This window comes from Orcinus orca, chromosome 13 (genome assembly GCF_937001465.1).
Source record: "Orcinus orca chromosome 13, mOrcOrc1.1, whole genome shotgun sequence".
Taxonomy (NCBI): Eukaryota; Metazoa; Chordata; class Mammalia; order Artiodactyla; family Delphinidae; genus Orcinus; species Orcinus orca.
The window spans coordinates 14,535,563-14,560,037 of record NC_064571.1 but is presented as its reverse complement, the minus strand read 5'-3'; the positions used below and the strand labels follow the sequence as shown (position 1 = coordinate 14,560,037).

The following is a 24,475-nucleotide window of genomic DNA, read 5'->3' as shown; positions in this document are numbered from 1 at the left end:
ACGCGGGCTCAGTAGTTGTGGCGCACGGGCTTAGTTGCTCCGCGGCATGTGAGATCATCCTTGCCCAGGGCCCGAACCCGCGTCCCCTGCATTGGCAGGTGGATTCTTAACCACTGTACCACCAAGGAAGATCCATTTCTTTAAATTTTTATTGGGTGTAATTGAAATTGATTTACAATATTGTGCCAGTTTCAGGTGTACAGCAAAGTGAATCTGCCATACAAATACATATAAAGGATGGACTTTTTAGAAAAGATCTTTGGCTACCTCGGAGGGCAGTTTCCGTGGGGTCAGGAGAGAGGGGAGCAGGGTTGCAAAGGCTCCCGCTACAGAGGTGATGGGGTGGGTTTCCGTTTCCAGATTTCCACACATTTGTGTACGGCAGGGAAAGAACCACGAGAGAGGGAGAAGGTAGAAATGTAGGCAGAAGATGGGGCGAAGAGGCGCTGGGCCACAGCGATGTCACTCCCGTGGGATCGTCCGCGGGCCAGGGAGCTCCTGCTCTGCCTGTATTGTCTCATAAGTATGAGGGCAAAGAAGAAAAGGGGAAGTAACGGTCTGTAGCGGCTGCTATGTAGCAAAGAAACCAGAAAAAGGTGGATACGCCTTCCACAGGGGACAACACGGCGCCGACACCAAAAAAAGAAGTAACATCCCGGAGAAAACAGCTGAACCACACACAGCCAGGCCTTTTCCCAAGCCCCGCCCCTCGACCGGGTATGGCTGCGGGAGACGCACGCAGGAAGGGGTGGGGCATGAGCGCTGAGCCCGCGCGCTGATCTCGCGAGAGCAGTAGAGGGCGGAAGCGCAGTCTGTGCAGGATGAGTTTACGGGTTGTGTTCGTCTTGCTGAGCTTCGCAGCGGCGGGTAAGGCCCCCCCCCCCGCCCCCGCCTCCCACAACAACTCCTCGACCCACCTCCACTAATCCCAGTCTCGCCGCCAGGCCCACCAATACTCACCGTGGCCGGTCGCCACCTGACCTCACTTCTTCCCTGCCCGACCCTCGCCACCCCTCCGCTCGCCATCAGCCCCTTCCTCTGTTTGCCCGTTGCAACGTTCTGAGGATTCCTTCCTCTCCGCCTGCCTCTCTTCAGCCAGACGGTTTCTCTGTTTCAGGCTCCACGCAGCCCGCTTCTTTGCCAGTCTACTCAGCAGTCGCTCCGAGGACAAGTCCGGCTTCTACAAGAGACTCCAAGCTCACGTTGAGCCTGCAGCCTGAGCAACAACACAGTGACAGACCCCCTCTGAATCAGAGTACCACGAAAGCCGTCCCTGGCAGTTCGGAACCCGAGCTGCAGCACACGAATGACCGCCTTGGCAATTCCTCCAGAGACCAGTCCACCAAGTCGGTCTCCAGCCCCTCTTCTGATAACAAGGAGCCCACCAAGTCCGATTTAAACACAGTAACTGACAAAGCTCTGCAGCCTTCCAGAACTGAATCTGGGGGAAAAGTATTGCTAGACTCTGACCGCTCTTCTACCCAGCAGGAGGGAGGAGGTAAGTCTTTAGAACCACCTGAAGATGAGGAGCCCAAGGAGACTGAGGAAGGGGATACAGAGCCTGAAGAGGGTGCACCGCCCAAAGACGACAAAGAAATGCCTGGCCCTGCCTCCAGTGAGAACCGTGGAAGCACAGTTTTGAATTCCCGGAGTAGGGAGAAGGGTGACCGTTATAAGGATAATCTTGGAAGTTCCAGTGCAGAGAGCAGCCACTTCTTTGCATATCTGGTGACAGCAGCCATTCTCGTTGCTGTCCTCTATATTGCCTACCACAATAAGCGGAAGGTAAGTCGAGAGTTGCTTTAAGAGGAGGAATGGGGCTTCCCTGGTGGCGCAGTGGTTGAGAGTCCGCCTGCCTATGCAGGCGACGCGGGTTCGTGCCCCGGTCCGGAAAGATCCCACGTGCCGCGGAGCGGCTGGGCCCGTGAGCCATGGCCGCTGAGCCTGCGCGTCCGGAGCCTGTGCTCCGCAGCGGGAGAGGCCACAACAGTGAGAGGCCCGCGTACTGCAAAAAAAAAAGAAAAAAAAGAGGAGGGATGGGATTTCCTCCATCCTGAAAGCTTGGAGTGTGGGTATCCATCACTCATCTGCCTGTAAGCACTAGGAATTTAAAAACAAACTTCAGTTTTTTCTGTGACCCTGCTAGGGTTCTTTATTCTTCTTTCAGAAATCATATATTTTCATGTCTGTTTCCTCTGAGTGCCTTCTGTTGTTGCGTCAGGTGCCAAGTTTAGGACGTTATTATGCTCTGACCCAAATTAGGGTCTCCTCCCGTAATCTTGGAACTTACAATCTGTCACAGCCTGGGAGGACCTGAGTACCTGACAGTCTGTAAGTAGTTAGAGCCCTTATCTTCCTGTTTCCCCTCTCAAAAAGACAGTGTTTCCTGTCTTATTATTTCTAGCTTCCTTTACCAAGCTTTTGTTTTCCATGTGCAGTGGCAGAAAGAATGGTTACATAGTCTTCAACACCAACAGCAGAGAGCCCAGGGACTATATTCTGCAGTCAGTTGAGTTTCTGATTAGAGGAAAGGCCAGAAATTGCATGGATACACTCATCTTTTACTTCAGCAGGGTTTGTTGTGTTGCTTAGTAACCACTCTAAGGACGAAATGATTGCATTCCTTTTTTTTTTTTAATTGAAGTGTAGTTGATTTACAATGTCGTGCTAGTTTCAGGTGTACAGCACAGTGATTCAGTTATATGTATATATATTCATTTTCAGATTCTTTTCCCAAAATGATTTCATTTCTTATTCAGCCCTAAGAATTTAGTAGTTTCTGTAAGCTGGTTAAAATTGAAGGATCCAATTCATGATAGCCATAAGGCCTAGGGCTGTGAGAAATGAGGGAAGACATTTAGTAAAAGTGGTAATTCCTGGGAATTCCCTGGCAGTCCAGTGCTTAAGGCGCTGCACTTTCACTGCAGGGGGCATGGGTTTGATCCCTGGTCAGGGAACTAAGATCCTGCATGCCTCACAACACGGCCACACACACACAAAAAAGTGGTACGTTCCTTATTCTACATCCAAGTGCTCCTCATGGAGAGTAACCTTAGGTATGAAATGAGAGTGGTATGGTTAAGATGAAGCAAAGTGTGGGGTGAAAGAGTACATTTGCAGATAAGATAATTATCTTATCTGCAAATTAATTATTGCTTAATATTAAAATAAAAGGAGGGTGGATGGGTCAGCCTGGAGGAGGCTAAGTTGGGGAGGAGCTGGCGGTTCTTTTCACCAAGTGCTCTTGAGTAAATCATACAGACCACCACAAGCTAGAGCCCAGAAGAGCCCTCCTGCATCTCTCATTTCCTGTTTAGCAGTATAAAGGATTCTGATGTAACTAGGCCCTGTCCTCCTTACAATTGTTAATAGGGCCTTTCTGTGGATGTCCTGCTCTTTTTACTGTCAGGGTCATTAGGGCCACCGCGTGATTACCTCTGATTTCAGAGACTGAAATATGTCATTAGAGAGTCACTTGTTAATCTCTGACTTGTTCCTTTCCCCAGATTATTGCTTTCGTCCTGGAAGGAAAAAGGTCCAAAGTTACACGGCGGCCAAAGGCCAGTGACTACCAGCGTTTGGACCAAAAGGTAAGGAAGGAAGGAGGGATATGCAGTCTCACATGGGCCCAGCAGTGGGCTTGTGTTTGGCATGGCGGCAGCAGCAGCTGATTCTGGGGTGCTGTTGCCACTGCCCCACCCTTTTCAGACCACAACATATAGACATTCATGTGAACATGTCTGTGATGTTCGAGCTAGAAGAGATTCTCAAGGCCTCTGCAACAGCTTCTTCCTTCAACAGATGAGGAAGCTCAGGCCCAGAAACATTATGATTTTTTCCCCTAAGTTCCCACTACAAGTTCCTGTGAGAAATGAGGGAAGACCTGAGGGCAACTCCCTTGGCTCCCAGCCTGTACTTTTCACACTCCATCAGCACTTCGCAAATTTTCATAGGCATGTGACTCACCCTAGGAATTGTGATTAAAAAAAAAAGCAAACTCTGTATGGGGTGAGCCTATGCTTCTTCATTTCTAGGGAGTTTCCAGGTGACACCACAGGCTGCTGGATCCACACTCCGGGTCGTAAAGCACTAGGCCACACGCCCTGGAAGCAAACAAATCCAGAAATGTAGGATCTGGGAGCTTCCAGCTCCCTAGATCAGCCCTGCAAATAGACTTCCTGAGTGCGGCCAGCCCAGGCCTCTGCCAGAAAGCAAAGCCCTCCTTCCACCCCAGAGGCAGCCTGCCTGCGTGGGGACACACTGCCTTGCTGCCGGCATGCGCCCTCCCTCCCTCTGTGCAGCCACAGCCAGGACACTGGTAAAGAGTGGTTGGTGCCCGACTTCCCACAGGGAACACAGTCCGCATACCAGTTACAAAATAAGCCGCGCAGCTCAGAATCTCTTTGTTTGCTAGCCCAGTAGGTCAGCTGCACAATATAACTCTGGCCTAGAACCTTCTCAGATAATTGACTTCAAGGATTTCTTTTCCCCTTTGTTATAATTTTTTTCTGATTAAAAAAAAAGTGCATGTAAACAATTCAAAACAATATAGGATGGTGCACAGTAGACGCCCAAGATTCCCATATGCCCTCCACCAAGTATGTATCTTTCTAGTGTTTGTTTTATTTCAAACTGACTTTTAAAATAATTTTATGTGCTATTATTTTATCAGTTGCTGTTTGTATGGTGGAGGGTCAGTTTGTCTTAATTTTGAATTTTTCTCCTGAACTTCAACTCCTATAAGATCTTCCCCCCGCCACCTCCCACCCCAAGATCATAGCAGTGAGGTATATTCCTTTGGAAAAAGATGAATGTTACCAATAGATTGTATTGCTCTTGTTCCAGATTTGATTTTTCTGTTCTTGAGAACCTTGTCCTCCCTGCTGATTTGTTTCTAAATCAAGAAAAAGGAAGAGAAAACTACTGTGACCTAAGAGACACACCCCCTCCTCTAGGGTTTGGTGGCAAGTCGGGGCTGGCAGAGGCAGGGGGGATTGCTTTGGGTTTTGCACCTGCACTTTGGCGAACTTGTCCTCCTGTGTTCCCGTTATTTATGCTGGTGTCTTCCAGCCTGTCCCCCTGAGTGTGAGTAGGGAAGCATGTGGGCGTGCCCAGCTGTGACCAAAGGGAGACCTCAGCCCTGGGCAGGTGACTGCTGCTGACTGCCCTCCCTCGGGTCTTGGCCCTGTCGTAAAGTTAGCCCTTGAAAACAGCGTTGCACTCGCCACTACTTACCTTCGCGGACCTAGGAGAAAACTACAGGCTGTGGTCCGTTTCTACCAAGGCCTCTCCCTTTGCGGGGATGTGCCCTACAAAAGATGTAGACTGTAGTGAATGCTGATGGGCAAAGGGCTCCTTTGAACACGATTCTCTTCAAAGGCTTCAGCAGCAAACCAAAACTGCAGCTGAAAAACATGCTTTACTGCCTGCGAGTCCAGCCTGCCTAGTGCAAGCTCTTCATGTTCTTCTGACATTTTCATATTATTTAAGACGAAGTGAAGCCACTTCCATTTAGTTGTACTGAGCAGAAAACTGAACTTGGGGGTTCTGGGAGGAAAGCTGTAAAGCCACTACGCCCATCACAGATGTTTTAAAAATCACAGTTACGATTATTGAAACATTGTGTTCATCCCTACTCACCATCATTACAGAAACTTTTTGAAGGAGGGTGAGTTCATGCCTTGGGGAAGAAAGCAAGGACTGTTTGGTTTGGGTCTAAAAATTTCGAAGGGCTTTTATGAAACACGTTTCCCACAAACTCTATTTTGCCTTTGTTGCCTAAAATAGACTTACATTTACAAACTGACTATACTCCCTCCTTTACCTGAATCTAGTTAATGGTCCTCTTATCTGATAAAAAATGCCAAGGCTAATTAGTAAAAATTCTCCTTCTGTCCCATGTCAGGGGTTATTAAAATTTAAGAAACTCAGGGGACTTCTCTGGTGGTCCAGTGGTTAAGACTCCGTGCTCCCAATGCAGGGGGCCCGGGTTCGATCCCTGGTTGGGGAACTAGATCCCGCATTCTGCAACTAAGACCCAGTGCAGCCAAATAAATGAATAAATATTAAAAAAAAAAAAAAAAGAAACTCAGAGAGTTCCCCTGACATAACGGAGGGTAGTGTTTTGGATCAGCTTATTGTTTTATTTAAATCTGTTCTAGTTGTGCTACCCTATTATCAAGAGCCTAAAGAGAGTTGTTTCTGGGGGAAAAAAAAAAAAAAAACAAACTGAAAGAGAATAGCTGATCTCAGGGAAATGCAAAGAATGTGGGAAGTGAGAGGAACAGGATGAATTGTAGGCCATCGAAGAAGTCTGGCGGAAGAAGGGGCCATCCTGTTTGTCATGGTATCTTCCACCTCGCTTAAAACAGCCCGTGACTTTGAGTTGAGACTTTCATTCTCTGCAGGTAACATCTGTAGAGGTAAGGAATGAGGACTCTTCTTGGCATCATCCCCTAAGACCATGGTTATTTATTCCCTTTTCTGTCTCCCCTTTCCCTGCCTTTCTTCCTCCCCTCTAATGTTTTCTCTTTCTTCCTGTCTCCACTCACCCCTTTCCTTCCGTCTTCGTGCATGCCCAGATTCCCCGATCCCATCCATCCTATTTGTGGTCCAGCTTCCATTCCCTTGCCATGTATCTTCCTCATAACCTTTACAGAGTCACTTTGGTCCTTGTCTTCCTGCTAATAATGGTTTCCCAGAGGTTCAGATCCCCAGATCCAGTGGCTTGTTCTCAAAGCTCAGTCTTGTCCCTGATAGAATTGGACACTTAGACCATCAAATCAAACTTCCCCTCTTCTGGTCTCTCTGTCCTGGCTTCTGAGAACTCCTTTGTCTTACCCTGTGCTGGTGGAGGAGAAGGCCCTCCAAGACAGGTCTTTGTCTTTTCCTTTGTCTCCCTAGAAACTCATCCATTCTTTATCCTCTGAGTGAGTGACTCCCAAGTTTTTATCCTTGGCCTAGTTCCCAAAGAACCCAGTCCTGCCGTGTGCTGAATATTTCAGCTTGGTCATCCTATTGTCACTGAAACGGAATTTCTCTCTTCTGCCCATTAAGCTGCCCCTCTCAACTGCCCAATCTCTTTAATCACCTCAACTCCAAACTGCAGACTTGTGCCGTTTTTATGTCTTGTCACGAAAGTCCTATCCATTTTTAGAGAACCATCTCCAGCTACAGTCTCCATTTTCCTTGTTTCCCTGCCCCACCCACACTGCCACCCATTCCACTTCTCTCCTAGATTTTTTTTTTTTTCCCAAGAGCCACCTTAATTGGTCTTCTGTCCATTTTTTGTGTATGCGAAGAGAGCAGAGTGATCTTTCCAGAGTACTTGCCGTGATCTGAAGCGTGTCTCATGGCTTCGAGAATCAAGTTCGTGGACTCTGGTGTTCAGGGCTCCGCAGGCCGGCACTGTCCTGCCTGTCTTTCCCTGCATCCTCGCTGGGCCAAAGGTCCCTCTTGTCGGGCCCGTCCAGGCCTCTGTGCCTTTTCGTCCTTGCTGCGTCCTCCAGTCCCTGGCTTCCGGTGGCTGTTTTCCAGTTAGGGTGCGTCCCCCCACCTTCTCTTCTTTCCCTTGCCTCCCCGAAACCTGTTTCCTCAGGGCCCAGCTCACGTTTGCCCATGCACCTTCCTGACTCCCCTGCCCCGCGTGATTGGCTCTTTCCATTTTACTGTAATAGCTCCTGGTAATGCCACTCACACATTTTGGAACTTGAGCAAAACAGGGCAGCCGGTATCTGCCATCTCTGTCTGGTCTCCCCAAGAAAATGAAGCTCCTTCAGGAGCACCCAGGGCGCCATCTGCGTATCTGCCTAACACGGGACAGTCCCCGGGGACTTGAGTTCAGTTTCTTCTTGCAAAGGAGACATGTTCTTTGTTCAGGACATCTGGCTGTGACTTAGGTCTCACACGGCTCTTTCTGGCTACTGGTTGCTGTCCCTCACTGATGGACATTGATAGTAAGGAGGAGAGCAGAAAGCAAGGTTGGTTTCAGGCCCCAAGTCGGTTGGCACCAAGTGGACGCGTAAGTATTGTTGTAGCGTCTGCAAAGCTTCACTTCTTGAGCCTCTGAGAAGTAGGGTTTCTTGTGTGAAGGAGTACAAAAGATTTAAGTTTCTCTTTAGAAAGTGCACTGAAAGAAATCTCCCACAACAAAGGAAAAGTTGTTTTCTGGGTAGTTGTCTTTTTGAAGATAGACTCTTTGAAGCACGTTTTCCTAGAGATTGTGCAGATGAGGGTGGCCTGGTGGGGGAGGGGAGGATCTCTCCAGCTGTGGGGGGGGGGGGCGCGGGGAGGCGGGCATGAGAGGTGCCCTATCCAGATGGCTCTGTGCTTCCTTTCCTGGCCCCAGTTTTTGGTGGCAGGGTGGTTTCTATTTGGAGGAATCTGTGCTTCAGAATTATTTGAAGAGTCTACCTCTGGACTCTGTGGGAGTGGAAGGCTAGTCTACCTAGAAAGGCTAAGATAACTCAGAAAGACCTGACAACTAGCTATGTACACACTGACATTTCTTTTCACATAATGGCTTTCAATGAAACTTCTGGTGACAGAACTCTAAACCTCTAAAATTCCCGATAATGATTCTCATTTTCTTCTCCCATTTCATGACATTTAATTCAAAAGCCTGCCCCTCATTTTTGCAGGGTAACTTGTTATGTAATGCTGCATGTGTGATGAAAGCTAGCACGCTTTGCACATGTTCTGAATCATTTGAACAGGGAAGACGAGTATGCCATACACCAGACCCTGTACTTCTGCCAGCTGTTTTCTAAAAACTCTCGCTAGGACAGTTGCGTTTGGCATTGTCTTGCTTAAGAAAGAATCCTGAGAAGAGATTCTCAAGTTTAATTGAACCGTACATCCAGAACCAAGGCTGAATCTCACCTCAGTTTCTTAAGTCACGTGTGAATTTCCTAAATATCCCGATCTAGAAACTCCTCTGTAAAGGCATTGGGTCTGAGCTGTATAGTGTTTCAAGCTGCCAACAAAGTCAGCTTCCTCACACTTGTCGATATCCTTTTAATTCAGAAGTCTAACATGTTCAATAAATGGTTGATTGTTGAAATTGTTTCCCTTCTTTTTTTGTTTACCCAATTAGCAGGATACTACTGTTTTGCAATGTTTTGTATTTCCACCTTGTAACTTAATGATAATCACTTAATTTTATTTCTTTAAAGCTTATTTGGGGACTTCCCTGGTGGTCCAGTGGCTAAGGCTCCACGCTCCCAATGCAGGGGGCCTGGGTTCGATCCCTGGTTAGGGAACTAGATCCCACATGCCGCAACTAAGAGTTCGCATGCCGCAACTGAAGTTCCCACATGCCACAACTAAAAAGATCCAGCATGCCACAACAAAGATCCCATACGAGGCAGTGAAGGTCCTGCATGTTGCAACTAAGACCTGGCACAGCCAAATAAATAAATAAATATTTTTTTTTAAAAAAAAAGCCTATTTGGTCTAATGACAAGTATTTTTCCACATATAATGTTTTACCTAGCTTTTATGAATGCCGTCACCACGTAGTTATGTATCTCTGCACAGAAACCAAAATAAATTTCAAATGTTAAAGCTCTAAAATCATTAAATTTAATTTTTCTCCTTATTTTTTAAAAAGCAGTCGATATACGACATTATATTAGTTTCAGGTGTACAACATAGTGATTCGATATCTGTATACATTGCAAATTGAACACAGTAAGTCTAGTAACCATCTGTCACCATACAAAGTTATTTCAGTATCGATTATATTGTACCTCTTAATCCCCCTTAATAAATTTATTAGTACTGTATTGAAATTGATTAAAATAAGGCCTAACGTAAGTGGAAGGTCATTTTTTTTTTAAACCTTTAGCCTTCACTCACCTTCCCACCCAATCCCCACGTAAGAACCAATACACCGGAAACGCATTCCCAAGCTTTGCACGTGGTCTGTAATTTTCCATGTTCTGATTGACTGCCTGCCAACCTCCTCCTCCTCACCAGGCAGCCCTTGTCCTAGGTTGGGAGTAGCTGGGCTTCTTGTCATAATACACTCGTTACCTCTTAGGGCTCGTCCTTTGCTGTACCCTTGGCTTGAAAGCTCTCTCCACCTGCATCAACCCCAGGGAAGTTGTCTTTCCAGGCCTCTGCCCTGACGGCGAACGCCCCCGTCTCGCTGTGTATTTTAGGAAGCTAAGTCTCGAGGCTCAGGCCCTGAGGTCTGGGAGGGTATCTTGATGCTGGCATGGTGAGAACCCAATTTAACCCCCATCATAAGGAAGACGAGCCTAGGCCCTGGCTGCATGCGCATTGGATGTCCTTCTGTAACATACACCTCGCTAACTGATGCGTCCTGTCAGCCCCCTGCCCCCACGTCCACATGGACCCTATCACAGGCGTTTCCCCACCCGCTGAAAGCCAGTGGAACCAGAAAAATGGGCTCTGGAGCCTCAACCTATGGAACTACAACCCAAACCGTGCTCATCAGGCACCCTCTCTCCGCTGTGTAGAACTCCCGCGGAGAGGCACTAAGGGGGAGTGGGAAGAGAAGCCTCGGGCCAGTGGGACCACCCTGCTTCAGCCGACCCACACTCAAGGGTTCTGGCCACCTGACAAAAGAATATTTGGTTTGATGGCTCTGAGTTAGGAGGTGTGGGTGCGGGATGCAGAGCGCTGCCTGATGAACCATTAAAGTCACCCAAGTCAGTAACCCACGCTGGGCCTTTCGTAGAGACAGCATGTTATAAAAGGTATGAAAGGGGCTTCCCTGGTGGCGCAGTGGTTGAGAGTCCGCCTGCCGATGCAGGGGACACGGGTTCGTGCCCCGGTCCGGGAAGATCCCACATGCCGCGGAACGGCTGGGCCCGTGAGCCATGGCCGCTGAGCCTGCGCGTCCCGAGCCTGTGCTCCGCAATGGGAGAGGCCACAACAGTGAGAGGCCCGCGTACCGCAAAAAAAAAAAAAAAAAGGTATGAAGGATCACCACCTGCCTGGCTGGAAGAGCTTCAGTTTAAGAACCACCATCTAGGGACTTGCCTGACAGTCCAGTGGTTAAGAGTCTGCACTCCCACTGCAGAGGGCACGGACTTCAATCCCTGGTCGGGGTAAGATCCCACATGCCGTGCAGCACAACCGAAAAAAAAAAAAAAGCGCCATCTATGCTACACTTCTGCGTCGGACTCTTATTCAGAAATTAAAAACGAGTACTTTACGTGATCAGAAAGACATGGGTTAAGTCAGGGGCTGTGCCGGAGCACTGGCCAAATTTCCTCTGACTCATCCCTGACCAAACTAGTTCTTCTTCTTCTGTGCCTGGACCCTTGAGCCAAGCTTCTGAAGATCTGAGTACAGGTTCCGCTTCAGGATGGCACTGCTGCACAGCAGGGCCCCTTGCAGGGCTCCCATCAACCCACAGGTGAAGACATCCTGGCCTAGGAGACAAAAGCAGAGGCCCGTGTGCACTGCTGCCCCCCCCCACCCCAAGTGGGGGACAGGGATGGACAAGGGCCCCTGGGCCAGGGCCACCCAGAGATGGCTTCAGACCAGGACCAGGACCAGGGTCCACAGCTGCCAAGGCAGCCCAGCTCAGGGTGTGGGAGGCTGCAGGGGGCAGCAGGATCTGAGGACAAGAATGGAGGACTCTGGGTGACAGGGAAGCCCAGGGTCTCAGGTCCTGGCAAAATGCAGCAGTCAGTGTACCTGTCAGGTAGAGGTTGGGGATGGGGCTCTGGGCCCTCATGGAGGCCATCGCACCAGGATGCAGGCGGCCCAGGTCGTGGTCAGCCCCGTAGCAGGCCCCCCGGGGAGCTGCCAGGTAGAACTGATTTGTCAACGGGGACCCTCCAGTCACACTGTCCACCTGAGGAGGCAAAAGAGGCAGCCGAAGAGTGGGAGTGGGACCTTGTGAGACCCTCACCTCCTTTCCTGCCCCTGCACGAGCTGCCTGCCGGCACGGGCTCCCTATCCTTTCCTGGAGCTCAGTCAGCCCAGGCCTGGTTCCCCTGCCCCAAAGAAAGGGTAGAGATGCACCAGCCACAGAAGTCTGTCCTCCTACCTTCCCCTCCAGCTGTGGGAAGAGCTTCAGGACGACCGACAGAGCGGCTTCAACAAAGGAGCTCTTGAGGGTCTCGTAGCCGCTGCTCCGCTTTCCCTGGGGCTCGTCCCGCCACTCCTCGAACCACTCATAGGAGGTGGGCACCAGCACGACCCCTGTGGAGCGGCCTGGGGATGCAGGGCGGGGTCACTACTGCTGCCCCTGCCCCGCCCAAGCCCCCGCCCCAGAACCTCAAGCCCCACCTGAAAACCGGTCCTCCCACGACGGGTCCTTGGCTGACGGGAAAGTAATGAAGAGAACGGGCATGTGCTCTACAGCCTTGTCCGCAGGCAGAGAGAGGTAGTGCTCCATCCTGGGGGAGGAGAGGGGCTGTCGGTCCCGGCCTTGTTCCCTGCAGCCAACAGCACCACCCCAAGGGTAGGTCACCCCCAGGGACCCCCGAAGGGATGAGGCCAAGGCACAGCCTAGGTAGGGAAAAGCCCTTTGGGAGTAGATTCTTGCCCATTTCCTCCCATCCTGCATCCTGCTGCTTCTCCCCCAGCATCAGCGGAGGGCACCCTCCCCACACACGCACACCCACGCCTTACGCCATGTCCATGTCTGTATCAAAATAAACGTAGTAGTTGGTAGACGGCAGCCCCAGGTCCTTCTTGGTGCCTCGGAGGCAGATGAAGACAGAGAACATGCTCAAGCCGGGCCGCACCATCCCCAGCTGCCGCTTCACACCTGCAGAGGCGGCAGGGCCGCGTGAACAAGGCCACCAACTGCTGCCCCTGCCCCGGGAGCCTGCGGACGCCCGCTCACCTCATCTGCAGCCTCAGACGTTTGGACAACTCGACCTGGCAGGGGCCTGCTCTTTGGTCTCCTGCCTGTGGAGGCCACGGCCTCAGACTTCTGCTCTGAGCGCCTTGAGGAGCAGTGAGTGACGCCTGGCTCTCTGAGCCGCTCACTGCCTCCCATCGTCCCCTTAATGTCTCAGCTATGAGCGGATGACGGGCTCTGCACTACAAAGACCACGGCTAGGAACAGTATTTGGTTGTAAGCCTTGGCTTCGGTATTAAGTTGAATACAAACCATCTAATGACTGAATATGCATAATTCCTCCTGTGCTGAACAGTCAGCACAAGGCCTTAAAATGGTAAGTGATGCAGATGAACAGATGCAAATGGCATCACTGGCACTTGGCATTTCAGGGTTCATCTGGGGAGGAGGGAAGAACAGCACTGAGGAGGAAGGCAACAGGCACCGTGGGAGCCTCTGGTCCCCGGGACCGAAGCCACTGGGCATTCCCACCTCTCAACAGCTGAGCCCAGACCAGTTTTCTGGAAGTTGCTCCCACAGAGTCTTATCTTTTTTTTTTTTTTTTTTTTTTTTTGGCGGTACGCGGGCCTCTCACTGCTGTGGCCTCTCCCGTTGCGGAGCACAGGCTCCGGACGCGCAGGCTCAGCGGCCATGGCTCACGGGCCCAGCCACTCCGCGGCATGTGGGATCTTCCCGGACCGGGGCAGGAACCCGTGTCCCCTGCATCGGCAGGCAGACTCTCAACCACTGCACCACCAGGAAAGCCCCGGAGTCTTATCCTTTGTTCCCATTCCCAGGACCATTTCCAGCCTCTGCCTGAGGGATAAGTTGCCACTGGCTGCTCTGCTTAATTCATGTAACAAATATTTGTTGAGGACCTGAAATGCGCTGGATCCTCTGCGAGGCCTTGGGGACACTGCAAGGAATCGGATGTGATGCCTGTCCACTGTCCACTTTCCTGAAGAAGCTGGCTCTCCTATCAGAGGCTGCGAAGACCTGAGTGCTACGGGGAGGGTGACCATAAAACTTATCATCCAGAACAGGCCACTTCTGAGAGTCAAGGGGGCGTTGTAACAATTACAGTAGGACAACGGGCATAAGACTTCCAGACACCCAGCCGCCCAGCTGTGGGAGCGCCGAGGCGGGGCAGGGGATGTGGTGAGTAGTAGTAATTGCCCTGGAAAGTCAGGAGCACCTTCTCCCCTGGGTCCCAGCATCGTCGGGGAACCACAGCTGTGGGCACCCCCTTTCCAGGTGGGGCAGGGTGGGCACAGAGAGAACCAGGGGCCCAGGAGTGATACCCCCAGGTCTTCAGAAGCCCCTTAGCACAGCCATCACCTCCACCCAGCCCCTCCTGTCCCTTTCCCCAGCTAGAAGGAAGGGGTCCAGGAGCCACCCACCTGGCAGAAAAACAGAACCTTGGGTCTCAAATCAGGCACACGACGATGAGACCAAGCCCTGCTTCTCCACACCAGCCTTGGCTCCCCTACTGATTTTGTCAAACTAGTCTTCCCTACTCAAAACACCTCCTCTCCAAACTACCCTCCTCAAAGCCCAGCCGTGGAATTTAAGAAAGGCGCTCCTATTCACAAAGGCTCCCCCTGCCTGACCACCCCACCTCCCCCCCGACCCCAACTAGCACTGCCTGTCCCCAAGGCCACCAGATATCCCGTTCCCATCTCTGAGAGGGAGACAGAACTGTGAGAATCTCTACCCCCAAACAGCTGGAAACGTAGGAATCCCAGCACCTGGGGTCTCTGAGTTAAGCATCACTGCTGCCACTGTCTGAAATGCTCTCAAACTGGGATTCATGCAGCTCCCTCTCGAGAGAGGCAGCTGGTCCTTCAGGCAGGTAGGGGCTGGCACATGAGACTGTCTTCAGGGCTGGGATACGTAAGAGCAGTGGAAGCTGCTTCCGCCAGTGAAGGGAGGCAAGCTCGGCAGCTAAGTCTGTGGCATGGCTGCCTGGAGAGAAGGCGGGCCTGGGGGAACACTGGGCCCGTCAGGGGACAGTGTCAGGGTTCAGAGGTCCTGGGAGAGAGGGAGGCACGAAGTACCAAAGGCCACCGGGCGGTCTCTGCCCCACCCCACTCAGCTTACCCGGCCTGAGAGAGGGGAGGCCCCTGCTGGCAGCAGGTGTCGGCCGAGGCCCAGCTAAGTGAGGCAGAGGACTGAGGAGGCCAGTTCCCGGGAGCACATGGCCTGTACCTCAGAGACAATCATGACAGCCACCCACCCTCTCCCCCACCAGGAAATCCAAGGCCTCACTTTTCTACTGAACCCACATCCCTGGGCCCGCCCTCTGGGGCGGAGTGCTCTTTCCACAGCGCTCCTCCCCGGGCACCAGTGAAGTCCGGGGTTTCCACCCCAAACTCATCGTGAGTGGCTCCCTACTCCCCACCTCCCACCCCAGCCAGAGGCCTTTACACAGATGCCTCTCCCTCACCCTCCAGGATCGCCAGTCCCCTCCCAGCCAGCGGCCTCCTCCCCTCAATCACATGGGGAGCTGCCAGCTACATTTCCAAATGGTGACGTCCCAGCTAACCTTAGCTCAGCCACGCTGTTCCTTGTGGGCCGACCTGCTCTCCTGCCCCTTCAAGTGAGGCCTTCGCTCTGGAAGCCCCATGCTTCCCAGCCCAGAGCAGGCCAGCAGCCCAGGCTTAGGAGTCAGACACACCAGCCTTCTCCGCTCAGCTTGGCCACCTCCAGCTGGGTGGCCTTGGGCAGTTATTCACCTGTGTGCCTCTGTTTCCCCAGCCATCACCATTAGGATGACGAGCCCTCTACCCAGCGGCCGAGGATCAAGGCAAGAACAAAAACAGGCTTTTAGTTCTGGACGCGGCGTATCAGTGGAGATGACTAGACTGAGGCTTATTTTGAGTTCAGGGCTCACGGAGCAGAGGATACTCCTGCAGCCTCGGCACCAATACAGAGCTGCTTCCTGAAGAGGCAGGCCCACAACAATATTATCAAGGCCTTCTTCTCCACGCCAGCCTTGGCTCCCCTTACCAACAATGTCAGGTCAGGCTTCCCCACTCAAAATAAGTGAGAAATTAAGGAAGGAAGCAGGATTCATGGGGCAAACTCAGTGAAAATCCAAGAAACGTTCCTTTAGGGCCCAACCCACCGTCATGGACTAGCAGAGAGATGATCTAAGATCTAGGGAAACTGGAAATGGGCAACTAGGACTGGAGACTTGAAAGAGGAAAGGGAAACATGGTTGAGGTGATAAGGGGAAAGGGAGTAAATATGCCAAGAATGAAATGAGAGATAAGGACCAAAGGGTCTTTGGGGAGGATGTGATACAAAGGAAGTTGATGCCACCCCCTAAACAGAGGCCTTCTGGGAACGGATGTTAGAAACCGGTGTGCTCGCCTTTTCTGCCTATGGAGGGTCAAAGGGCAGTGCTAATGCTGGGGGAAGCATCAGCCAGGCTGAGCCAGCTGGTTGCAGAGGGCAGGCCTGGGGCACCTGGAGGACAGTGACGCAGCCCAGTCGTTTACCTGGCAGACAGCGGGCCTTCTCTGGCAACAGGTACTCATAGGTGTTGAATACTCCTGCGTTGGAGATCACGACGGGGCAATAGATGCTCACCAGCTCCTGACCCTTCTTCACAGTGACACCTGCAGGCAAAAGAGCTTGGCTGAGGTTCTGTAAGCTCCAGGAGGACGAGAAAGGTCCCTATTCCCCACCCCCAGATCTCTCCCACATTGACCCCGAGCGGGCAGGCCCCAGGCCAAACTGCAAAGTGAGGGAACCATCCTGAAGCGCTGCCCTCTTGGCTCACGGTCCCCGCCCTGGCTTCCTACCTCTCTCCCCACCCTGCGTGGGTGCGCTTCTCTTGAGCAACCCACCAACCTTCACACGAACCCTGAAAGAGCCCATGGGCTGAAGGCCTTCACTGGAATCCTAGACCCTTCTTCACAGCTGCCAGACTTCCCGTCCCAACTTGCTCTTTTCAAAATCCTCCAAAGACACCTCAACCTCTACTTAAACTCCAAGGTCTTGTCTCAGCCTTCCCTGATGTGGTCCCTTTCGTGCGTCCAGCCTCATCTCTGGCCATTCTCACTAAACTATTAGGTAGGACTGTATGAAATAGCTGACAGTCAACCGTTTTTTTAACCTATAAATGTGGCAGTCTCTTATGATTCAACCTAACATTTTCAGATGCCTAAAAATACTCAGCTCTTTCATACCTCTGTGCCTCTGCACATTCTGTTCCCCCTGCCTGGAATAACCACCCCTCCCCTCTGGCTAGCTTCCTCTCCCCCTTCATGACCTCCCTCTGAGGGCTTCCCTGTTCCACCACCCTCTGTGTCACCTCCATCCTTGGTGCCTGCCTCTATGTGGCACTTTAATTATAGCGCAGTCATCTTCCCTGTGAGACTGGAAACTTCTTGAGTTACAGATTAGGATTTACTTATCTGTTATCACCTAGCACGTGAAAAACACAAATAAATATATCCGCCACTGAATTTAATTGAACTGATAAACCCACCTTGGTCCACAGACCCCCTGACGGCTGGAAGCACTTGCTCATGAACATGAGAGAAAGTCTCACACATCGGACAGCCACCCCCCTCTCACCACCGGGAACTTCCCAGTCTCCTCTACACACATGCCCTTGGAGACCGCTGACGGCCTTTTCTCCCCTGATTTTTGCGTGCCCTGGGCTACCCACTCACCACCTCCTCCTTGAAAGGTTCCTCTGGTGAATTTACTGTCACACCAGCTCCGTTTTCCCCAGGCCTCTCTCTGCCCCCTTAGCTGATGCTTCTGAAGCACCCGCAGCCTGGATGGCCTGTTCTGTCTACCAGAGTCCTTCCTTGCATAGAGCCTCTCCTCACAGAGTTCATCCACGGTGGGATTTTGACGCTCTGTGCAGGTGATAGCAAACACCTGAGCCAGGGTAGAGTCTGGGTCCCACTCTGCCATTTACAGATTGAAGGCAGGGCATCCTGCCGGCCTCCACACCACCCTACAAGCACCCAGGTTACGTACTCACTCCATCAGTCACTGAACAAACAGTTACTGGGCTCTATTATGTGCTAAAGTCTATAGACATAAAGATTAAAAAGACACAGCCCCTACACTCAGGAGGTCCTAGATTACCAGATAACTATTTTTATCTATTGAATAAATGATGAAATACTGTTCTCTGGGAACCATGCCACCCTTTAACCTTCCCGTGTCCTTTTTGCTTCCAGGCCAATCGCTATCCCCGGGCAGCCCCAGACTGGGACAGATTCCAGGCTTTAACCCCCGACTTGGAGGTCAGTTCTTCTACACCTTCTGCCCTCAGTGCTTTCTTTGCTCTGCACCCAGAGACCCCAGGTCTCTCGCACCCCGGCCAGGGACTGTGAAGACAATGCAGGGCTCTTACCGCAGGCTTTCCCAGCTGAGTCCAGCAAGATGCTCTGCACAGGGGCCCTCGTCAAGACAGCACCCCCGGCCCGCTGAATCACAGGGATGGTGTGGAAAGCGATTTCACTGGAACCCCCTCGGGGATAAAAGGCCCCTTTTATGTAGTGGTCAACCAGCAGAGCATGCATGGCAAAGGTGGTGAGGCTGGCGGTCACGCCTACAGAAGGAAGGAAGGGGTGATGAGGCAGGAGGGGCAGCGGTACCTTCGTTCAGAAAGGAATATGGGTTCCCATCAGAAAACACGCAGCCTTTGGGAATTCCCTGGCGGTCCAGTGGATTAGGACTCGGTGCTTTCACTGCCAGGGGCCCGGGTTCAATCCCTGGTTGGGGAACTAGGATCCCGCAAGCCGTGAGGCATGGCCAAAAAAAAAAGGAAAACACGCAGTCTGAGGGTATGCGTCCCAGGATCCAAGTGATCCCCGGGGCTCAGGGCAGCCAGAGGGCCTGTTTCCATCCAAATGTGGGGAACGGGGAACCTTACAGGTCTTGGGGCCACTGGGAATGTCCTCCCTGCAAACTGTCATGCTGCCAGGGAGGACAGTTTTGGTTGGAAAGGAAAGTCATCCAGGGTGTGGGTGAAGGGAATTTTTATCAGTGTGTCCAGTAGGGAGGCGGACAGACATCTCCTCCATGAGCTCCAGAGGGCCTGGGGTGTGTGCTCTTCCATTTCAGTCAGCCAAGCAGGCTCAGGAAGAAAGACTGAGAGCCAGGAGCTGCCTGGGGCCCAAGGCCAGTACCCACCATAAGTGGGAAAGATGTAGCTGAGCACGGCCTGGAGCTCCGGGGAGGCTGGCAGCTCCCGCAGGACCTCGGCCAGGCTCTGGGTGGATGCATGGAGGAACGAAGAGAAATGGGTGAGCAGCCCATACTTGTTGAGGACCTGAACCATGAGCAGCGGGAGGATCTTCAACAAGATGGCATGACTGACTCCTCTGGATACCACCTGGGGAAGGGAATGAGCAGGGGGGAACAGATCTCATCTCCTGACTCGCCTTTCCAACAGCCTGCATAGCCCGAGGGCCAGCAACACTTAGCCCCCGCTGAACCTGGCTGAATTTGGATTTTAAAACTCTGTACTTGGGACTTCCCTGGTGGCAAAGTGGTTAAGAATCCACCTGCCAGTGCAGGGAACATGGGTTCGATCCCTGGTCCGGGAAGATCCCACATGCCACGGAGCAACTAAGCCCGGGAGCCACAACTACTGAGCCCGCATGCCACAACTACTGAAGCCCACTTGCGTAGAGCCCGTGCTCCGCAATGAGAGAAGCCACTGCAATGAGAAGCCCGCGCACCGCAATGAGTAGCCCCAACTCGCTGCAACTAGAGAAAGCCCGCGCGCAGCAATGAAGACCCAAAGCAGCCAAATATAAAAAAGTAAATAAATTTATAAACAAAAAAACAAAAAACCCCATACTCTGTGAATTTTTCCCATTCTACCCTCAGGTGAGTCCTTTTTTGCTTCTCCGTTTCCAGCCCAAATTCCTTTTGAATAATCCCAATCAGATGAAGTGAAAAAGTGGTGATACGACCACAGGGAGGCCAGCGTGGTCAGGGAGGCCAGCGTGGTCAGGGAGGAGAGCTGAGCGCCCCCCAGAGGCCAGAGTGAGAGTGGCAGCTGCGGAGCCCAGGCTCCAGAGACAGAGGGCCCCCGGGGCACAGAGGCCGACTCCAGCGGAGGCTGAGCTCCAGACAGACAGGCCTGTTCCTCCTTCCTGCCTCCCTTACCCATCACTCCGCTAATGAGGAAGGTCAGCCTTGCTGGGAATAAGCAGGGGGTCCTCAGCATGTCCGTATTACCTTAACCAGCCTTATATACTTGTCGATGGCAGCTTCCTCCTGGGGAAACTTCTCCTTGAGGCCCTGTACGTAGGCTTTCTCCCCACTGTACATGGGAAACTCCTTTTGGCCATTGGGCCCTTCTAGTACCATGATGTCAAAGGGAGAGGCCGTGGGAGCCCAGTCCAACTGCCCCTCAGTGATCTGGTCCAAGATAAAACGGCCAAAGCTGCCCTCCTGCATGCGCCCGATATAATGGATTCCTGTTGGGAGACAGAAAAACAAAGTGTCATAGGGATATGGGGATCGAGCCCTGGAAAAGCTCCAACAAGGAAGCAAGGTGAAAGAGGTTGTCCTGCAGGGCTGAGTCAGGGGTACCCACCCTTTCTGTAGAGGGGGGTTGCAGCAGAAACCACCAAATCCCTGCCCAGTTCGGCTGCCGGCGGGTACAGCTGTCAGACAAGGAAAGCGGTGCCCAGGGAGAAGACGGGGCCTCCAAAATCACAGAAATGCCCAGGATCGTCCCACCATGGCTGCTCCAAACCACCAGCTCCCAGCCCTTTTCCACAGAAGCCTTACCCGTGTCAAATTCAAGGCCATTCTGTCCGAACGTATGACAACAGCCTCCCGCCTTGGTATGTTGTTCCAGCACCAGAACTCGCTTGCCAGCTTTGGTTAGGATCGCCGCTGCCGCCAGGCCCCCAAAGCCACTGCCTATGACCACCACATCCAGCTTCTCTGGCACTCGGCTGGCTGAGAAAGCTGCAGCAGATGGAGGAGATGGAGGTGGGGGCTTCTTGGGGGGCAGTGAAAGAGCAGTGATGTGGAAACCAAGGCAGAATTCTCTAGCTTGTACAATGCCAGAAAACTCTAGAGCAGTTTGGCAAGGAGCTCCTGACTAAAATGTCTCAAACATTTTACCTGGGAAATATTCAGGACCAGCCAGGCGGGTTAAACAAAGTGATTTGGTTTGATCTGAACTGATTTAAGGAAAGCCACTATGTAGCTGGGGATTTTTCCTACTTGCAAAGAAAGTAAAAAATCCACAAACTATCATAGGAACAAAACAATGCTGCAATACAGGCTGAGAAACCTAAGTGCAGACAGAGAGCGAGCTAGGGAAGAAAGAAAACAAGGAGGGGGACGGGGGCCAGTGCAGGCTGCTGGCTCATGGACTGGTCCATTCACAAGCAGGTTATCTTTGGAAAATGCAGGGTCTGCAGTTAGCAGTGGAGCAGCCCAGTCGGATGATGGTTCTTCAACATCCTGATGCAGAGGCAGGACAGAGCTGCTCTGAGAAATCGTGGAGGTGGGGTTGAGGAGGAAGCACCTAAACAAGAAAAAACTGGACAGCCCATGGTGCTGTATGGGCACTTCCTACACAAGATCTGTTCTCTCAAGATCACTCCTAAAGGGACTTCCCTGGTGGCGCTAGGGGTTAAGAATCCACCTGCCAATTCAGGGGACACGGGTTCAAGCCCTGGTCCGGGAAGGTCCCACACGCTGCGGAGCAACCAAGCCTGTGCACCACAAGTACTGAGCCTGTGCTCTAGAGCCCACAAGCCACAACTACTGAGCCCACGTGCCACAACTACTGAAGCCCACACATCTAGAGGCTGTGCTCCACAAGAGAAGCCACCACAATGAGAAGCCCATGCACCACAACGAAGACCTAACATAGCCATAAATAAATAAATAAATATATTTTTAAAAAAAAGATCACTCCTGAAGAACTGAGATTTGGAATTTTTCAAGCTGCTAGGGAACTCAGTAAACTTTCAACTTTTCAAATGTTTTTTAAAAGACCTATAGTGAAAAATATATTTCATATTCACATCCCAGAACATATGTTAGTATATAATATAAATACCTGAAACAGAAGTTTCACAATACTTACCAGAACCATGTATTATGCACTCTGATATTTTCCATTCTACTGTCATTTAAAATGTTAGTTGCAACAGTTAAACTAGTCATCTCATTTTTAGACCAATCCAGATAAATGGAGTGACTTGCTAATGTTTTCGCAGCAAATTAGTGACAGAGTCCAATTAAAACTCTGATCTCAGAAGTTCAAACTAATAGCCCTTCCACTTAGAACAATACTGTCTCCAACTGTGTAGCAAGACTTGTTGCACAGAATACTAAAATTTACAAGTGAACAGGTGAGAGAGATCTCAGATATCAACATATTATTCTCTTTACAGGTTATTCTTTTTTCTTTTTTCTTTTTTAAGCAGTAGAACTCTTTCTTTAAAACCTTAGAGGAAATTCGCAAATACTTTTTAAAGATGACAGTGCAGGTCAATGGAAGAGCAGCTCTGAGCCTGAGTCACCCTGTTGAGTCTCGTTTCAACAAGAGATGGGAGCAGGCATAACCAGTCAAATCACTTGATGGGCCAAATGCAATTTCCTATAAAGGTTTCTGTGCAGCTCTCCCAAGTCCCTGAACCCATGGGGAAGATAAGTGAAAACGTTAAGGTCTTAAAGCAAAGTAGGGGAAGGGTCTCTTGTTTATCCGGTTAGCCACCTCTTGTTTATCCGGTTAGCCACCGCTATACTAAGTGGCAGGGCCTGAGCGTGGCTATGCCAAAAACTTGGCTCGCCGAGGACGATGCCCGCGCCCGTGTGGCCACGATTCCCCGGGCCTGCGGGGACCAAGGCTCTCGCCAGTGGCGGACTCTAAAGCGGGTGCCTCCACGTGCAAAGAAGCCCTCCCATCACTCTGCATCTGGGGAACGCTAACCCGCGAGGATGTCCAGGCGCAGCCTCAGACCCCGGGGTCCCTCCCGCTCACCTTGCTTGAGAACCTTCTTCCTGGCCTCGTTGTCGGTCACCAGGGGCGCGGGTGGCCGCTTGACATCCTCGGAGAAGGGGTTCGGGGAGCTGCTGGAGAACAACCCCTTGCAAACTTTGCCGAGGACGGCCAGCAGCAGCAGCGCAGCCAGCGGCAGCAGCAACAGCCACATCGCGCCGGCGTCGGAACCTGTCCGCTCCGACTGCGCCCGGGCTCTGCGGCCGCGGCTCCGCCCAGTTAGCTTATCCTCGCACCCGGAAGGCACTGCCAACTTTGGGCACTGCTCAGCCAGACCCTTTTTGGCCAGAAGCCAAGTCTCCGGCGGAGATTGACCATTGCGGCTCTTCGTACTCACGTCTCTGGAGGCGCGGAGGGCCGTGCGCATGCGCGGAGGAGGCCCGTGCGCATGCGCGGAGGAGGCCCGGAGGGGCTGAGGCACCCCAATCGCGAAAGCTCTGGGAACTCGGGGGCTCAGTGGGCGAGACCCGGGGGTCCAACGAGAAGGAATGTGGGGCGGAAATGGTCGCTCTGGGGCGAGACAAGGCTGAGAGTTGCAGAACAGAGAGAGACTCCTTACTGGCAGACCGGAGACATCGGTTTTGGTCTCGCTGGATGACCTGAGGCAAGTTGCTTTCCTGTTTTCCCCACCGAGAAAGTTGCTGTCCGGAGTCCCACCCTCTCTGGCTGGGTGTCTCGATGGACTGAGATCTCTGTTAACATACGCGTATCCCAGCCGGCGAGCACCGGGATTTGTGACCCCAAATTGGCCAGTAGTTTTGGCTGCGGCGCCCCCCTGGGATGGTGATGCCTGCGGCGGAGGCCTGGTCGGGGCTGGAAGGGCCGGGGAGGCCCCAGCGACAAGGCCGATGAAGGAAGTGGCACACCTGTGTGCGCATTTTTATTTAAGGTGTGGACCCAATTTCTAGATTAAATACCTATTCAGAGAGTTTAAGCTCCAGCAAGCTTAAACTTAAAATCATTGCCCTTAATGTAGCTCATTGCCTAAAGTGGGTGCACCATAAAAATAAACAAGGACCTACTGTATAGCACAGGGAACTATATTCAATATCTTGTAATAACCTATAATGGAAAGCTATTCGAAAAAGAATATCTGTATTCAGATATATATTATATATATAATTGAATCACTGTGCTGTACATCTGAAACTAACATGACATTGAAAATCAACTCTACTTCAATTTAAAAAAATTTTTTTTAATTAAAAAAGTAAAGTGGGTGGGCTTCCCTGGTGGCGCAATGGTTGAGAGTCCGCCTGTCGATGCAGGGGACACGGGTTCGTGCCCCGGTCCGGGAAGATCCCACATTCCGTGGAGCGGCTGGGCCCGTGAGCCATGGCCGCTGAGCCTGCCCGTCCGGAGCCTGTGCTCCGCAACGGGAGAGGCCACAGCGGTGAGGGCCGCGTACCGCAAAAAAAGAAAAAAAAAAAAAAAAGTAAAGTGGGTGCACCATGAATACTGAATTTGGAAAGGATCCATCTTTATAGGATGGCCATTTCTTCAGGCCCAGCCGTGAGGAACTCGCCTAATATTGGTAGGAGTGACTTTGTGATTTCCAGTACTTGCTTGTTTGACGGTTTCTGCTCTTTTCTTTCTCTCTTACAGAGAGTAACTGTCCCTATTGAAGCCCC

General features: G+C 51.7%; 2 protein-coding genes across 3 annotated transcripts; one reads left to right on the top strand and one right to left on the bottom strand.

Annotated features, from left to right (window-relative positions):
- The first annotated feature begins 783 nt into the window (after window positions 1–783).
- On the top strand, window positions 784–10,041 carry TGOLN2 (trans-golgi network protein 2). 2 transcript variants are annotated; one of them, XM_049695683.1, is made up of 4 exons: window positions 784–867; window positions 1,118–1,785; window positions 3,507–3,590; window positions 9,174–10,041. In XM_049695683.1, the coding sequence occupies exons 1-4, from the start codon at window positions 822–824 to the stop codon at window positions 9,207–9,209; spliced, it is 834 nt and encodes a 277-aa protein (XP_049551640.1). In that variant the 5' UTR covers window positions 784–821; the 3' UTR covers window positions 9,210–10,041. The 2 variants fall into 2 exon arrangements, with proteins under 2 accessions (XP_049551640.1, XP_004271675.2); XM_004271627.4 differs by lacking the exon at window positions 9,174–10,041 and adding an exon at window positions 4,846–6,239.
- Window positions 9,560–23,092, bottom strand: RETSAT (retinol saturase). Its single transcript, XM_004271615.4, has 11 exons — window positions 22,827–23,092; window positions 20,609–20,791; window positions 20,051–20,292; window positions 18,995–19,196; window positions 18,213–18,410; window positions 16,333–16,452; window positions 12,616–12,754; window positions 12,271–12,380; window positions 12,029–12,195; window positions 11,674–11,833; window positions 9,560–11,405 (listed from the first exon to the last, which is right to left on the bottom strand). Exons 1-11 carry the CDS (start codon window positions 22,996–22,998, stop codon window positions 11,266–11,268), a joined length of 1,833 nt encoding a protein of 610 aa, XP_004271663.1. The 5' UTR covers window positions 22,999–23,092; the 3' UTR covers window positions 9,560–11,265.
- Window positions 23,093–24,475: the final 1,383 nt, after the last annotated feature.